At 38.7% G+C, this 17,570-nt stretch overlaps 1 protein-coding gene across 1 annotated transcript in view; it reads right to left on the reverse strand.

Annotated features, from left to right (window-relative positions):
- Positions 1-17,570, reverse strand: part of UQCC1 (ubiquinol-cytochrome c reductase complex assembly factor 1) — a 210,568-nt gene that overhangs the window by 110,503 nt on the left and 82,495 nt on the right. The window contains exon 6 of the mRNA XM_089690642.1: positions 15,462-15,519. Coding sequence (XP_089546768.1) covers positions 15,462-15,519 — 58 coding nt within the window. The remainder of the gene's footprint in view (positions 1-15,461; positions 15,520-17,570) is intronic.

Genomic DNA, 17,570 nt, shown 5'->3' on the forward strand with positions numbered 1-17,570 from the left:
ATTCACTGCGCCAGTGTGAAAATAAACTAAATATAAATAAATAAAAATAATGAAAAAAATTGTGTAAATTTATATGATCCAATGTGCAAATGATGCAAAGCAAACAATAAATTGTATATATATTAGTGAAATATAAATGAATAAAAATAATTTAAAAATATATCAATTCATAAAGTTCAGCAGCAAAAATGTGCAAAAAAGAAGAAAGAAGAGAGGCAGTGACGTCACCACGTACCGGACTGACATTACAGCGAGTACTGACAGAGTGTGATCACACTTCTGAGAGGCTGAGCATCACCGCAGCTCGCGGTTTTATTTCTATATGCGTGTTGTTTAGTACTACAATGTGAGTGCATAATGGGAGCACATTAAACAGTGTTTGTTATACCTTGGATAAGGCACCATATCTTTTTATCTTCTTTCTTCTGTGGGTCATATGAGGAGACATTGAGCATTGAAGTTAGGAGAGGCTCTGGGAGGGAGAAAACCTCACATCTACATAGACTCAGAAGACAGTCAGTAGGTTTCCATCTGCATCAATATAAGCAACTTGAAAAGGAGAGTATATCACCAATATCTTCTTCCTGCTGAATCCTAAAAACTTTTTTGCACATTTTTCTTCCTTTTTGCACATTTTTGCTGCTGAACTTTATGAATTGATATATTTTTTAATTATTTTTATTCATTTATATTTCACTAATATATATACAATTTATTGTTTGCTTTGCATCATTTGCACATTGTATCATATAAATTTACACAATTTTTTTCATTATTATTTATTTATATTTAGTTTATTTTCACACTGGCACAGTGAATTTTATTAATTTATTTATTTTTTAATGAAATAATCACACTGTATAAATATCATAATTTGATTTAATTACATATTTTTTATTTTTAAGCTTTATTAAGCACTAAGATAATATAATAAGATTAATTTAGGTAATCCAGGTAAAAAGCTGATAATATGATAGCATCACAGCACATATGAATTAATGGTATTGCTATGGTAATATACAATATATAGCATTTGCAAGGTAATGTTAGAGCGCGGATAATTATTTATTGTTTTTAGAGAAATCACATCTTATGAGAGTGAGACAAATTCCAGCGATCTAATATATAGATTTCTAACTCCAGTGGCTCACAAGTTCATCCCAATAACATTAGCCCTTAAATGTATCCACTGCTATATATGCTCCAACCTGGAGACTCTCAAATTTAGGAGTTAGGACTGTAGTAGCCTTTGCGAGGCAGCACGGCTTCCAACATACAGCATATTTGCAAATGTGGGCAACTAAACTGGTAAATGTGCTTGGAAAGTTTCTGTTTGTTTGTACTTGGCATTCGAGTTCGACATCAATTTCAAAGTAATTAATTCTACTAAAAACAACTATGACAACATGAAGAAAAATGCTTTGTCATGGATTAATGAGCTTTAATTTTTAATAACATTCTTAAATAAAGGAAAGAAATCAGACACAGACAGCCAACAAGCAATCTTTTGTATAATCACCAGTTTATGCCCTTAAGTTTTATAAACAGTTCAACAGTTCAGTTGCGGAATACTGTGGAATAAAGAAAGATCAGACCAATTTCGAGGCCCTGTGGTTTTCCAATAACGTCACTTTGCAAGGTCTCAACATTGCAAGGATGAAGAATGTTTGATGTATCATCCTGTACCAATCTATCAATTGGAACAGTGAGGTAATGTAATTCTATGTTTTTATTTGAAAATTGCATTTTTTTTTTTTTTTGCTGCACCTGCAAGCTGGCGTTTAAAAGACATAGTTCTTCTCAGTCCATAAACTTCCCAACTATAATCAGGGCTGCTCGCAAGCTCTCTAGCGCATTAAAAGTCTGACTCATCATTGTCAAACCACAAAGGTAACATTGCATTCCTGTTTACAGCATTTTAATAAACGCACTTAGGTGACTAAACCTGCTAAAGGTTAGCAATATTTTCCATAGGCAGAAGTAGCTATTTAGTCTCGTTGACATCAACAATCTAACGTCATCCACAAAAGGCAAAGCAACATCTAGACAAGGTACCGTAGCTTATAAATCACTCTGAAATACGGGGGGAAAGGCGTAAAGACTGAAACAGCTTGATTAGTTCTTTGTAAAAGGACTGTTGAGTGAGGTGGCTATCATATTTACCATATATTGATCCAGCGGTAGATTGGTAATCTTTAATCTGTTTCCTGATGTGCAGGTTCACAGAAAAATACTTTATATACACAAAACTGTACATTGCTTGGGATTTCTAAGACCCAGATAACCATTTTAGAAGAAAACTAGGTTAACTCATAATTCACCTTTGTTTACTAGACAAAGAATACAGATATATGAATAACAGCAAATGTAAAGGATTTTGGTAGTGCTTGTTGGAAAATCTCAATGTGTCTGGGCACCCAAAGAGTAAAATACCTTCACTGCATTTGCACTGCATCCAGGAACAGGCCAAGTGTGGTAGAAGCCTGCAGCAAGTCTTGCCACAAGTGAGGCTGAGCAGATGACACACTACCTTACAGGCTGTAAAACATCTGCTCACACACGGCCAGTCTAAAATCTGCTTACAATATAGATCACTCCATAAGGGACAACTAGAGGCTCCTATATGACAGTCCAAACAAATCCCAAAGCCAGTTGTGATGCACAGTTGGTGAAAAAAACCTTTAGGGTTCATGCACAATAGGCAGCCTAAAAAAATGCCAGAACTTCAGGCAGAAAAAGCTGCATAAAAATGCTCATAGTGGCTCGTGTTGCACAGGGAAAATGGGAAAGTCATACTAAACATGATGCCACCCTCATTTCTTCAAAACACACAAGTCAGCAACAAAAATGGTCAAATTTAAACCTCATGTCTGTGCCAGGCATTCATCGGAATACATTTGACAAAAGAAAATATTTCAGGCTTTGGCAATTTGACAGGAAACAGCGCCAAATTAGAGAGAAAGCCGAGAACGTTTGATGCCAGGCGAGGGTTGTAAAACTTCTAGCAGTATCATAAACAGCACCTTAATAGAGTCTAGAACGTCTTTTAATCAAATTATTTTGTAAAAACTCTGGAGATTAGGTGTAACAATGCACATCTGCCAGAGTTACATTTCATACAGCTTTCCACAGTTCCTACTTGCAGAATTTTCTGAGACACATATAATAATTTTTTAATGTCTATAGGCGATTTTGGAATAATTAAAGAGCCAGCGAAGTAAAAAATAAAGTGTGATTTTATTTTATCACACAATGGTTTAAAATAACAATGTAACAATGTAAAACGTATCATGAATAACAGTTCAGTGTAGGTAAATCAAAAATATCAAAACAGAAGTTTTCTATGTGGTTCTTGTCTTTTTTAATGCAGCTTGAGTTTTAGCAAGAAGAAGGAAGTGATTTTTATGTTACATGTCATAATTTGTGATCTTAGAACCTTATATGGCAAACAATACTGCTTAGTAGAGAGATATAATTGAAGGGAGGGGATACTACATATATGGTCTTTTGATTGACAAGCCCATATGTAGTGGCTACATAAGCTGACAATGTTGCATCAGCCTGCTCATGTGACAAGTTTCTCTGTTTAAATGATAGTATAAACTAAGAATCTATCTTTACAACATATCTCAATAACGTTGTATAACCAAAAATCTACTTATGTAACACATATTACCAACTTATAAATGAAACACACAAAGATACTATTAGAATATAGATAATTTCATACTAATTCTATTTTGGTTCACTCCCGTAACATTCTATACTAGAGAACCTTTAACCAGCTATGCCCTTCTATAGAATACTCAGCTTCCAGCTAGTTAGATTAACTCCAAATACATTTTTCTGTCTCAGCTATAACTGTAGAATTTAACACTATCACTTGTTCAAGGCCAATCACACAGTTTAATATTAATTATGATTAATCATAAAAACCAACCAAATATTTTGCAAGCTTGCCATCAATATAAGTGCTGAATTATGAATTTGGAATTAATGTTTAACACTACTATGATTAAGGTATATTCATAATAAGGGATTACCCTGATGTATGAGAAGATGGCAATCAGGTAGACACTAATCACATCTATACTGTGGGGAGCAAAAGACTAATGAAATACATTAGATCCAAGCATAATATGCATAGAATTCGCATCATATGCTATATATCAAACTGTCATATTTTTCTGTTCAACAATATCTTGGTTTTCAGACTGCAAACCATTTCAGAAAGAAATGTAGATTTACTTTCAAAAATGCTATAAAGGGCGTCCCAGCAAAACATTATTAAACATTACAACACCTTTTCAGCACAGCCCTTCAGACAATTTGATTGGTAATGTATTTATGTAAATGCTCTCTTAAGGAACCAAAAAAGATGGCAGCTTTTGAAGTTCTATAGCTCTTGCTTACCATTGGAAACAATGAGTGGATGCAAAGGGTCATTTCTGAGTGCTGATGACTTTAAAGTGGATCTTCACCCTAAAGTATAAGTGACGTTGCGCCTTCACGTTCCTCTCTTACAGTTGGGCATTTGTGTTTTATTTAACTGGAGTGAATTATTTCTGCTACATCAAAAAAGACATTTAAAACCTTAGCCTCCCCCCTTCCACCCATGTGTATGCAGATATGCGACAGGGCTTTAACCACTTCCCGACCGGCCGTTGCATATAAATGGCCGGACGGTGGCACTGCAGGGTCGGGTGGCCGTTTATAAACGGCCTCCCCGCACCCTGCTTGTGCGCGCTCCTTGGGAGCGCGCAGCACCGCGATCCGGTGCCCGCTGTGTCCTCCGGACACAGTGAAACACCGATCATCGGACGGGACCTCTGTACGAGGTCCTGATCATGTGATCACTGATTGGCCAATCAGTGATCACATGCAAAGTAGTAAGCAAGATGTCACTTGTGACATCATTGCTTACTACGTGTGAAATCTGTGAATGATCACAGAGGTCACATGGTACAAGGCTATTTACAACAGCCTTGTACCATGTGACAAGCTGTGACCAATCACAGCTCACTCAGTACTTCTCAATGAGTGCAAGAATGCACACAGAGAAAAAGAAAAATGATTGCTTTTACATCCTATATGGGTGTAAAAGCAATCAGTGTAAAAAAAAAAAAAATCTTCATCACCCCCACAAGTAGTACAGTGTCACCATGGTGACACTGTACTGCTAGGGTGACAGTATGTAAAAAAAAAATTAAAATAAAAAATAATATAAAAAAATTAAATAAAAATGTAAAAAAAAATGTTTAAAAATTATACTTTTTGGTTATAAAACTAATTTGGATTTTTTTTTTACTAAAAAGATAACGGAATAAATTTTGGCCAAGATTTATGATGAAAGATTATTTATTTGCAAAATTTTATAAAAAAAACACTTTTTTTCAAAATTTTTGGATGTTTTCATTTACATAGCATAAAAAATAAAAATCCCAGTGGTGAATAAATACCACCAAAATAAAGCTTTATCTGTCTCAAAAAAATGGTAAGAAATTCATTTGGGTACAGTGTTGCATGACCGCGCAATTGTCATTCAAAGTGTGATAGCGTTGAAAGCTGAAAATTGCCCTGGTCAGGAAGGGGGTAGAAGTGTCCGGTCTGGAAGTGGTTAAGGCATGAACAGGCTCTGCAGCACATTTGCACTTGTGTGGCTTTCCACAACCACCTGAGCATTTACAGGAAATTCCCAAGACGTTGCCATCTTTGTGCAGGAATACACATGTGTGCATGGGTGTACCAAAGAGCCTCTGCCAGGACCGAAAGGTGAGGCAAAGACCATTGGCAAATTTACACATGCTCTATAATGGCCGTGCTGGTGGGTGGGGGTGGGAGTGGAGCTGGTACTGAGTGGAACTGAAGTTCCACTTCAATACATCAGACTGGACTTACTCTACAGCACACAGAACACTGCATGAATCTAAAGAACAGGTGAACTTTGTATAGTACTTTTCACTTTTAGCGCTGTTATATTTGTGTGAATTGTCTATAATGTGTTTTCTGCATATATTGTCTTGCGCCATTTTTTCCACACTTTTCATTAACAGGAGATTTTGAAATCACTAAGCGGAATCTCTGAATGATCTAACCCAAGAAGAGATTACTGCCTCTTTCAAGAAACTACAATATTGTATACCAGGGGTAGGCAAGCTTTTGAGCATGGTGTCTCCTGAACTGTCGGGGGGGGGGGGGGTTGAGGCTACAGCTTTGGGAACAAGTTACATGTTCTACCCTAAAAATGGGTGGAACATGTAACATGTTCCCAAAGGTGAACTTATCCTGTAATCCAGTGGTCTCCTATTTCCATAATTGGAGTAGATTAGCATTTTAGCACAAAGCATTATACAAAGAAATATTTTTTCTTCTTCAACATGATCTCAGATTAGAAGTCAGCTCCAAATCCAGATTATTGGTGACAGTACTAATGTCATCATTTGCAGTGGGAAGGTACAATATCCTATACAAAAATGAGCAAACTTATTAGCAGTAATAGAAATTCATGCAGAGTGAGGGGATTAAGTATATATCAGTTGTCTTGTGATTGGCCAGTTCTTTTGAATAGGTGTATGCTGCTTTAAGGGATCTGTGCTGGCTTAAGCAAATTATATCTCTACAGTCATGAAGATCTACCACTGTTTCTTTGTTTGAAGAGTTATACACCATCACGTCATATACATATTCCTCATTCCTTTGTCTATTCTTTCTACCTCTTATTCTTCCAGAATAACAAAGTTTCTTGTTTCAAGTTATCAATAATTTTTGCCAAATAATGGTCTGTGCTTATACTATTCTCCTTTGTTATATCATCTACTTTGCATTAAGTGCATTAAGATTATTACAGTACATAAATAATGATAATCCTAAAACTAGCACTTAGGGCCTCATTTATAAATCAGCAGTAAGGGTTTCCCACACCAATACCACTGTTATAACTCCTTGGCGCTGGCTGCCTTCTGGCCCTTTAAGGGTTCTAAAAACTGAGAGGAGGAGGGGGGCCTTCGGGTCATGTGACTGCTGTGATTGGCTGTCACAGCGGTCATATGATCGGAAAGCTCCCGAACGCAAATATGCACCGAGAGCTTACAGATCACTGCCGGCTACCAAGCTGGGAGCGTGCAGGGACCGCACTCTCAGCACGGTAATTAGATTTAACAGTGCTGCATATATGTGTGCAGCCGGTGGCAAGAGGATGAAGAGAAAAGAAACGCAGATATAAAAACACTTTTATTTTATATTACCATCATTGAAATATTAATACAAGCAATAGTTATGTCTCACAATATAAAATAAACTTACATGAAAAACCTCCTTTCATGTTGCGAGTGTTGCCTGTCTGCTGGCTCTTTCCACAACTTCCTGAATTCCCTGCATGCTTTGCAGCTTCTCCTCTGTAGTTTAGTTTCCATTTCTAAGGACTACATATCCCATGGTACCTTGCTACCTGCAAGCTGTGACCTCTATATTGACTCCGCCTCCTGAAACTCCTCCTCTCAGCCCCTCTGTAGTTCAGAAGGCAGGCTCTGAAATGTGTGACACAGCCATGCCTATTCACAGGGCACAGTGACTGCTTGATTTGCCCAATCTACAGTTGTGCTCAAAAGTTTGCATACCCTTGGAGAATTGGTAATATACAGTTTGCACCGTAAACATAAGTGAGCAGACAAAACACATTTCTTTTATTTCTTATGGGATTCATATTCAACTGTAGGTCATAACAGAATGGCACAATCATAAAACAAAACTTGGCAACAAGTAAACAAATAACATGACCCCTGTTCAAAATCTGCATACCCTTAGTTTTTAATACTGTGTATTGCCCCTTTAGCATCAATGACAGCGTGCAGTCTTTGGTAATTGTTCTCTATGAGGTCTTTAATTCTTGCAGGTGGTATAGCTGCCCATTCGTCTTGGCAAAATGCCTCCAGGTCATACAGAGTCTTTGGTTGTCTTGCATGAAGTGCACATTTGAGATCCCCCCCCCAGAGTGGCTTGATGATATTAAGGCCAGGAAGCTGTGATGGCCACTTCAGAACCTTCACCTTTTTGTACTGTAACCACTGGAAGGTCAACATGGCCTTGTGCTTAGGGTCATTCCCATGCTGGAAAGTCCAGGGGCGTCCCTTGTGCAGCTTTCGTGACGAAGAATGCAAATTGTTTGCCAGTATTTTTTAATAACATTCTGCATTTATCTTGCTATCAATTTTCACAAGCTGCCCATGCCATTAGAGCTCAACACCCCCCAAAACATCAGTGAGACACCATCATGCTTCACAGTGGGGATTCTTGTCGCTGTTGACCCCTCTCCAAACATAGCGCCTATGGTTGTGACCATAAAGCTCTATGTGGGTCTTGTCACTCCAGATTAAATTGTGCCACAAGCTGTGAGGCATGTTAAGATGTTGTCAGGCATATTGTACCTGGGATTTTGTGGCATTGGTGTAAAGGCTGCATTCTGCCAATTTGACCATTCAGCTAATTTTTATTCAAGTATCATTGTATTTTGCTCCTTGAAAGAACCACACTGTCCTTTTCCAAAACAGTCTATATTTCTCCTGAGGTTACCTGTGGGGTTTTCTTTGTATCCCAAAGAATTCTTCTGGCAATTGTGGCTGTAATCTTTCTTGGTCTACCTGATCTTGGCTTGGAATCAAGGGATCCCATAATTTTCCAGTTCTTAAAAGTGATTGAGCAGTACTGAATGGCATATTAAAGGCTTTGGATATTTTTTATATCCTTTTCCATCTTTAGAAAGTTCCATTATCTTGTTACACAGGTCTTTTGACAGTTCTTTTCTGCTCCCCATGGCTAAGTATCTAGCCTGCTCAGTGGATCCACATAAGAGATAACAAATGCATCGACTATTTATACATATACACTTATTGCAATTTAAAAAGCCACAGATGTGGGAAATGGACCTTTAATTGACATTTTTTAAAATTAGAAATATTATTTATTAATGTTTAAAGGCATGCATAGTACAGAGTGCATTACCAAATATAACACATTATGAAAGACTCAGCCATTAACAAAAAGAACAAAAGTACTAACAGAAAATTTCTAGTGTTACCAGTTTTCCAATGAACAAACATGTACAAGATTGTGGTATTATTATGCAGTAAAGGCACATGCAGAACCCCACAGGCACAGAGCAGTAGATGTTCCCCTCCAACAGTGGACCAGTGGAAAATACAGCAGATAAATCTTCCTACATGATAATCGAGGCGAATAACACAACAGGCAAAGCACATCGTGAGAGGACAATTACAACAGCCTATGCATTATCACATCCAATGGGGCTAATCCCGGAGTGGCCAACCATGCTTCCCAGAGCTTCTCAAATTTACCTGGGCACCCACGATGTTGGTAAATTAAGCGATCGTATCGCAAGATGGTTCCCATATTCTGCCTCCAATCCTCCATAGTAGGGGGAGTTTCTGATTTCAAAACACAAGAATAGCCTTGCGTGCCTGGAACAGGGCCTTGGAGAGGGCTTCTAGTATAAATGTATCTTGGGTAACATTATCTAAAATACCTAAAAGACATTGTTTAGTGGCTAAAAGTAGGTTAGTTGGAAACACCAAATTAAGAGTGCTCATCTAAAGTGGGATCCAGATACCCATTAAAGTCGCCCAGCACAAACAATGGCACATTAGGCTTGTCAAGCAAAACTCTACCAATTGTCTCAAGGTATTGGTTGAAAAGGGTGGAAGTATATAAATAACTGCTAAGACACAGAAAACAGAGTATAGCATACACAACATGAATAAAAATCTGCTCTCGGGATCAATTTCACACACCAGCTCCCAGTAAGGTATGGCTTTATGCGTCAATACACACCCCCCACATGAATAGGTGGTGTGGGTGATACATCCACTCCGCCCAGGAAAAACTTGTCATAGACAGAGTGTCCCTGGTGAGATGAGTCTCCTGCAGGCCACATATAGCAGGCTGATGTTTACGTAGTACTGTAGTTACCATTATCTTCTTCAGTGGGTCATTGGGGGCTCTAATGTTCCATGAGATCACAGGAATGTCTTCCATTAATCCAGTAGAGAGTAATGTTAGGAGGCGCACAGTATCAAAGGCTCCACTGTAACTGCCATTTTAACCTGTGTGTGTCTGTACCAAGGCCAAGCATTCCAGGGTATGTAAACTTGATCAAGGCCATTTGGGTGATTTTGGTTATAATTATGATTTACAAAGAGCCAAACAACTGTGATAATTAATGGCTTCCTTAAACAAAAGTCAGCAGTTTTTTGGCATGATCAATCATATTTTCAATATCAATGCCAAAATTTCACGATTTCATGATGCAAATTTGAATTGAATGTTGCTAATTTCATATATATTTTATGATGATATAATAATATAATGACAATTTATAATGGGAAACTATGCAAAGTAGTGATTAATGCAAGAATGACTACACTTACATGCAATCAGCTATTGCATAGTTACAACGTGCCTCTCATGACTTAAAAAAAACAAAACAAAATATATTTCCAAAAAAGCATATTGAAACACAAGTATAGCATGCAAATTGCAGCTTGAATTATGGATGAACGCTACCAGCATACACCATGGCCCAGCACAACTAAGTGATTATAAGATTATAAGCATGGCAGAATTCTGAAAAATGTTGTTTTCCATATATAAATGTTAACTTGCTTAAAGTCCACGAAAATCTTCAAGGTCAACTGAATTTCCAAATATCACATCATAACCCCAGCAGTGGGATAAATAGCCAGAAAACCGCGGCATTCCATCCTTGCGGCCGGATCGAGGGGATTCCAGGCCTTGAAGGAAACGGTTTGGCGACCCAGGACATTAAAAATACTGCCGGGTTTAAATAAGGCCCCATACATTTCAGCTAAAGACAAGCCTAGCAATCAGCTCAATTTATGATGTGTTAGCTCTTGCCGGCATGTTAGCAAATGTTTGAATGTACTTCAGCAAGGTTCCTGTTACACATTAAGAAATATACCTTCCCCTTTGCCACAACATACGCTGACCTTTTCAATAATGCTAGATTAAACAATATTTTTTTTCTCTTTTTTGGCTATTTATTCCACAGATGAAAAGGAAAAATATTGCCTAGGTGTTAAATATTTTCACAAGCAACAAATCTGCAATTTAGGAAAATTGTATGTGTATTTTTTAGGTGTAACATAAATGTCAGCGTAATAACTCTTAAAATCTTCTGACAATTCGCAGTGAAAATCCTAGCAGGGCCATTTTAAATAAACCACTTTTGAGCAACTTTAGTAATATTTGTTGATTTTGTTATTTTGAAGCGTGCTACCTGCAGCAATAAAACGGTTTTCGTACACCTCAGATATTGGTATAAAAGATACAAGATTTTTTATCATTTCTATACATAATTCTGTTCTATCCATCTCTAACCAAGCTAGTAGCTACTAATATGGTAACTGGAGTTACTACAGTTCCAGGAGGAAGCTCAAATGCTTGGTGTCACTTCCCTGTCAAGACAGGATGTGATAGGAAATTTTTACAAAGGGGACATAGTAAAAAAAATACCTTCCTAGGGGTTAGAACTTTTGAAAATATTATTGCTGCTACTTATGCCTTTCTGGCCCTTCAACAACCACTTTATTTCTTATGGTGGAGCACAGGAGGAAATCTCTCCAGTGGAATCAAAGACAAAAATAAATTTCAAGGATTTCCCACTCTATCCAAAACTGAAAAAGAAAGAGTTATGGAGCAAATAAAAACTAATGAAATCATCCCACTACTCTATCTGAAACATTTTGGATTAAGTAGTATCCGATTTTATTGCTGTTAATGACTCTGCTGGGCAGGTGTATTACAACTTCCTTCTTCTGGGATACCAGAATATGAAATAATGGGAATGGGTATCACTGGAACAGAAACACAGGGCAAGACAACATACAAAGATGTAGCCACTGGATGATCGCGCTTCCATGTGGAGACAGTCATGCCTACATGCAAAAGAGGTATAAGAGAAGCTATCCAAACCTCTTGGAGCACCCAAGGACCCCAGTGGTAACAAGAGTTAAAGAATAGGTTCACCTTTTGTTCAAGCAGACCCCCTCCCCTCCTTAGCCTCCCTTCTCTGTGATAGAAGGTGAGGGGTTCCTCTCCTCTGCAGCCACTGTCACATTAAAAATCAGCACAGCTATGTGGTGTTCACCTGCTCAACCACATCATTCATTCACAGGTATCTATGAATAGATAAACTAAAATTCTCGTCTGCCACTGCAACAGGTGTACCCGATCAGAATGCTCATAGTTCATTGACTTTTCCTACAGCTCTGAAACTGAGAGCACGTACAGACTGATGTAAGCCACAGCTGTGGCATTGTCTGACTGAACCCAGGCCAGACCAGTCAGGAGTAGGATGAAATGAAATAATGACAGACAAAATCACTTACAACTCTAGGATGTGGATTGGAAGTTTGGATTCCTTTGAGGAGCAACAACCCTGAACAGACAGATGGTCTAGAGCTCCGTCCCAAACCCAACAGGTTTGTATTCATCATGACAATCTTCCATTGTACAGGAAGAAAAAAACCTGCCTTCCAAAGCCAGCCCCCCAATATTTACCTTAGCCCCATCTCGTGCCAGAGATGTGCACGACAGCAGCAGCTTTCCCTGGACTCTCTCTCCTCATTGGCTGAGACACAGCAGTGGGAGCCATTGGCTCCTGCTGCTGTCAATGATAACAGTGATGCGGGAGCAAGAGGCAGGACTGAGCCACGGTCTGTGTGTTCCACAGACACACAGAGGCGACTCAGGAGCGAGCATGCTCAAGTGCTGCTTGCACTGGGGGCACTTGGCAAGCGGCAGGGGCTAGAAGCACCAGCATGGGTTCCGAAAAGAGGAGGAGGATCAGGGCTGCTCTGTGCAAAACCATTGCACAAAGCAGGCAAGTATGATATGTTTATTATTTTAAAGAAAAATAAACAAGCCCTTAGAACCACTTGAACTTGTACCACATACAGAGGACCTCCCTTCTGGAGTGGAACTGAGCAAAGGAAACTGCTTCAAAAGGTACATACCATCAATCTGTATGCCACCTCATAGGTCAGATAAGTGTCAGTTTTGAAATTGCCATTCCTGACCCTGCAGTTTTGTCAATTTCTCTTGGGGAAGAAAGACCATGGCTTGAAGGTATCTTGGAGAAGTCCAAAGTATTCCAGGCGATGAGATGAATTCAAAGGTCTGCAACAAGACTGACGCATTTGATTAGAAAGTCCTGCAGCAACAGATCATCCGGATATCCGATGACTAGGATATTTTTGAGATGATGAAGGCCCAGAAACTCTGCAAAAACCTTTGTGAACACTCTCCTGAAGACTGAAGAGAAAAGTCACAAACTATTGGTTGTTGCATGCAAAGAAAAGACCTGTAAATATAGGAATGTGTGAAATATGCATACTTTATGTCGATGTATGCTAAAAAAAGATTTTTGAGGGAGGCAATAAATAACCTAATAGATTCTAACCAAAACCTTTGAAGGAATATGACGGTATTCAGAACCTCTAAAGCAAGAATGGGATGAGGGTCTCCCTTTGGGTTTTAGAACTATAAACAGGTCTGAGCAAAAAACTTGAAACGTTTTGAAGGAATGGGAACAATAACTCCCTGGTTCAAGATTACCTTGCATTTTTAATTCCTATGGTAGTGTATCTGCGGTGAGGAGTACTCGTATCCCCCACGTCTTTTTGTTAATAAAGAATTCCACGAAGAGCTGAAAAGATGTATTCTTACAAAGGGCAGCTGGAAGTACACAGTTGCTCTCTGCCCACCAAGATTTAGGCCAGATCACTCTGCAAATCAAAATTGAAGACAGAAATGCCTGAGATACGACTACAGCTAGCATTCAGTACCTTGACATACTTAAAATGCGAAGCAACAGTCATCTGGTCAGGGTGATCATTAAACTGAGGACCAAAACCTCCCAGAACGATATAGACCCAGTAATTAAGGTTTGAGTAATTAGAATGTCGACTAGGAAAGGTTTAAAATCAGGCTAAAATGTGGATGGATAGAGAAAGTGCTTTCAACTTTCTGTCTGTAGGATCCTTAAATGACAAAGCAGCTTCAATAGGAATGGTCTGAGTCTTGTTAGGTATGACACAGAGTGAACCTTGGGAGGAGTGGACTATCCAAATCTACCAGACCAGTCAAAATTTGGAAAGAGATAGTGTCTGAAACCATTTAAATGACAGGAACTTGCTCTGGGGTGTTCCAATCTTTGTAAAAAAATGAATAGAGGGAAAATCCTTTAAAGCATGATCATGTTTAAAGGAATTAAAGTTAGACACTGTGTAGACACTGTAGTGGTGGGCGAAGAAAAGCCTTGAAAAAAAAACAGTTCCCTTCTACTGTGGTGACACTAAAAACGGTGACTGTAAGTCACCTCTAGTCCTCTAGAGAAGGAAAAGATGCAGCATCCATAAATAAGTCCTCTGGAGGATCTCTGAAACATTAGGAATCTCTGCGTCAGAATCCAGTGGGTAATGAGACAATGGGTGTTTCTGAAAAGGAGGAGCAACAGAATTTTATAATCTAGGCATAAAACTTTCCATAACAGAAGAAAAATCATATTTAGTCGGTAAAAGCAGTGTTTTCTAGCGGTCACCATTTGCCCCAGACAAGAGCTGTGAGGATAGGGGTTGTTCATGTCTGTCTGACAGCCACCACTGCTGTCACCTAAACATTTGTAGACCACTGGAAATGAGGAGTCTGTTGTGCACATTCTCATGCTGCCACTAAACACCATGGAAACACTAGAAAAGTGGTAGACACAAGCATCTGTAATGTGCGTGTGCATAATAAAGTACTTAGCCATTCCTGAAGATCTGACTACTGATCCTGCAGTGAGATGCAACAGGGAACACAATGCACAGCTTACTATACAAATATGAGGGTTTATCAGTATCCCAATTGTCAAAAAACAGTTGTGGATTGGGCACATTAACATGCACACCAAAATGCTTTGTCCCTGGCAGAAAGGTCATTAATATAGATTTCAGACATTTTACTATAGGTTCACGTTTGCAAACAAAATAACTACAATCCATTTTACAGGACGATTTGAGAACAAACAGAAGTGGATTTATGTAAAAATATGGTAAAACCGTGAAGGCGATTTCCAAGGTAACCAATTGCAGACGGCTGATTATTTTTTTAATAAAGGGTTGAAAATAAAAGGTAAGCTTTTGACTGGTTGGTAAGGTAAAGTCCCCCTCTTTGAATAAAACTGGAGAAATGAACTGAATAATTCCACTGGTAAATAAATGATTTTAATCTATGCTCTGTTAATGTTGACTACTTGTTTAGTAGATGAAAAGGTATACTGTTCAGTGCCATAGAAAGTAGCGCATGATAGCCAGTAAGCAGCTCATAAACAGACAAAACAATAGAAGAGCACATACAAAAAAATACTCAAAAACCAATATCCTACTTACCACACATGGAGCTGTGTCACAAGGAACCATGAATTTAGTGTATCAGGAAGATTACATCCTGTATTTAAAAAGAGAACACGAATATTAATAAGCATTTTTAATTAGCATGAATAAACGTTCCTTAAAAAAAAAAAAGTCTATGCAAGTCTATATATTGTAAAGATTTAGCATCAACGGTAGAGCTTTCAAGGACTCAGTCCACTCGCCATGTATATTTATGGGCTCGCGCCCACTTTTTTCAGGTGCACACTCATTCTTAGATCCAGTTTCCCACACAGGAGTTTTCAGCATCACACTGGACATCAAAAAACCTTCAGGCTCCTTTCTAATTTTTGGTGTGCTCTGTCCTTCTTTCTGTTTCTGCGCAGACTATACAATTAGGTCCATATATATTTGGACACAGGCACAATTTTCATACTTTTGGCTCTGTATACCACCAGAAAAAATTTAAATGAAACAATCCAAATTAATTTGAAGTGCAGACTTTCAGCTTTAATTCAAGGGGTTGAACATAAATATCAAGTACAAATTTTAGGAACTGCAACCATTTTTATACACAGTCCCTCCATTTTCAGGGCTCAAATGTAATTGGACAAATTAATATAATCATAAATAAAATGTTCAATTTTAATATTTTGTTGAGAATCCTTTACTGGCAATGACTGCCTGAAGTCTGGAACTTATGGACATTACCAAAGACTGGGTTTCCTCCTTTATGATGCTTTGCTGCAGCTGTCTGCAGTTGTTCTTTGTTTGTGGGTCTTTCTGTCTTTAGTTTTGCCTTCAGCAAGTTAAATGCATGCTCAGTTGGGTTGAGATCAGGTGATTGATTCGGCCATTGCAGAATATTCCACTTCTTTTCCTTAAAAAGCTCCTGGGTTGCTTTTGCAGTGTGTTTTGGATCATTGTCCATCTGTACTGTGAAGCACCATCCAATCAACTTTGCTGCACTTGGCTGAATCTGGGCTGACAGTATATCTGTAAACACTGCAGAATTTATCCGGCTGCTTCTGCCTTCTGTCACATCATCAATAAACACCAATGACCCAGTGCCACTGGAAGCCATGCATGCCCATGCCATCACACTGCCTCCACCATGTTTTACAGATGACATTGTGCGCTTTGGATCATGAGCTGTTCCATGCCATCTCCACACTTTTTTCTTCCCCTCATTCTGGTACAGATTAATCTTACTTTCATCCGTCCAAAGAATGCTTGCCCAGAACTGGTCTGGCTTTTTTAGATGTTTTTTGGCAAAGTCTAATCTGGCTTTTCTATTCTTCAGCCTTAAGAATGGTTTGCACTTTGTGGTGAACCCTCTGTATTTGCTTTCGTGAAGTCTTCACTTGATTGTAGACTTTGACAATGATACGCCCACCTCCTGGAGAGTGTCCTTGTCTGGATGTTTTGAATGGGTTTTTCTTTACCATAGAGAGGACCCTGCGATCATCCACCATTGTTGTCTTCTGTGGACGTCCATGCCTTTTTATGTTGCTGAGCTCACTCAGACAGCTGCAGTTAGAGCCTGGCAAAGCGGAAACCCAGTCTTTGGTAATGTCCATGGGTTCCAGACTTCAGGCAGTTATTGCCAATTGGGATGTACCAAAATTTCGGCCACCAAAACATATCGACCGAAAATAGACCTATTGCCATTTTGCCGCTAGAAAAGGTTTAGCCGACACAGATGCCGATACAGGGGACTGTGTGTACTGCAGATATTAGGGAAAGGGGGGGGCGTAGAGAAAGGAGGGAGAGGAGCAGTATATACAGTGACTGGCTGTCACTATAAGTCAGTGCCAGTTTTTAAAAGCAATTACCAGCTTTTTTTTTTCTTCACTATAGTTCAGAGAATGAGCTGTCACTTTCCCTTGGAGCTAAAGGAAACTAAGGGGCAGAGTCATTAGGTAATGTCACTGGGTGATCCTGCTCCTTTGTTATTTTTAGCCCTCCGAGAATGACCGCTCCTTCTCTGAGCTATAGTGAAGGAAAAAAAGGCCAGTAATTACATTTAAAAAATGGCATTGTTTTTAAATGCAATTGCTGGCTTGTTTTTCTTCACTATAGCTCAGAGAATGAGCTATCACTTCCCCTGAGCTAAAATAAACAAAA

Source organism: Staurois parvus, unplaced genomic scaffold, assembly GCF_062004578.1.
Source record: "Staurois parvus isolate SC_StPar_1 unplaced genomic scaffold, SC_StPar_1.0 ptg000538l, whole genome shotgun sequence".
In the NCBI taxonomy this organism is placed as follows: Eukaryota; Metazoa; Chordata; class Amphibia; order Anura; family Ranidae; genus Staurois; species Staurois parvus.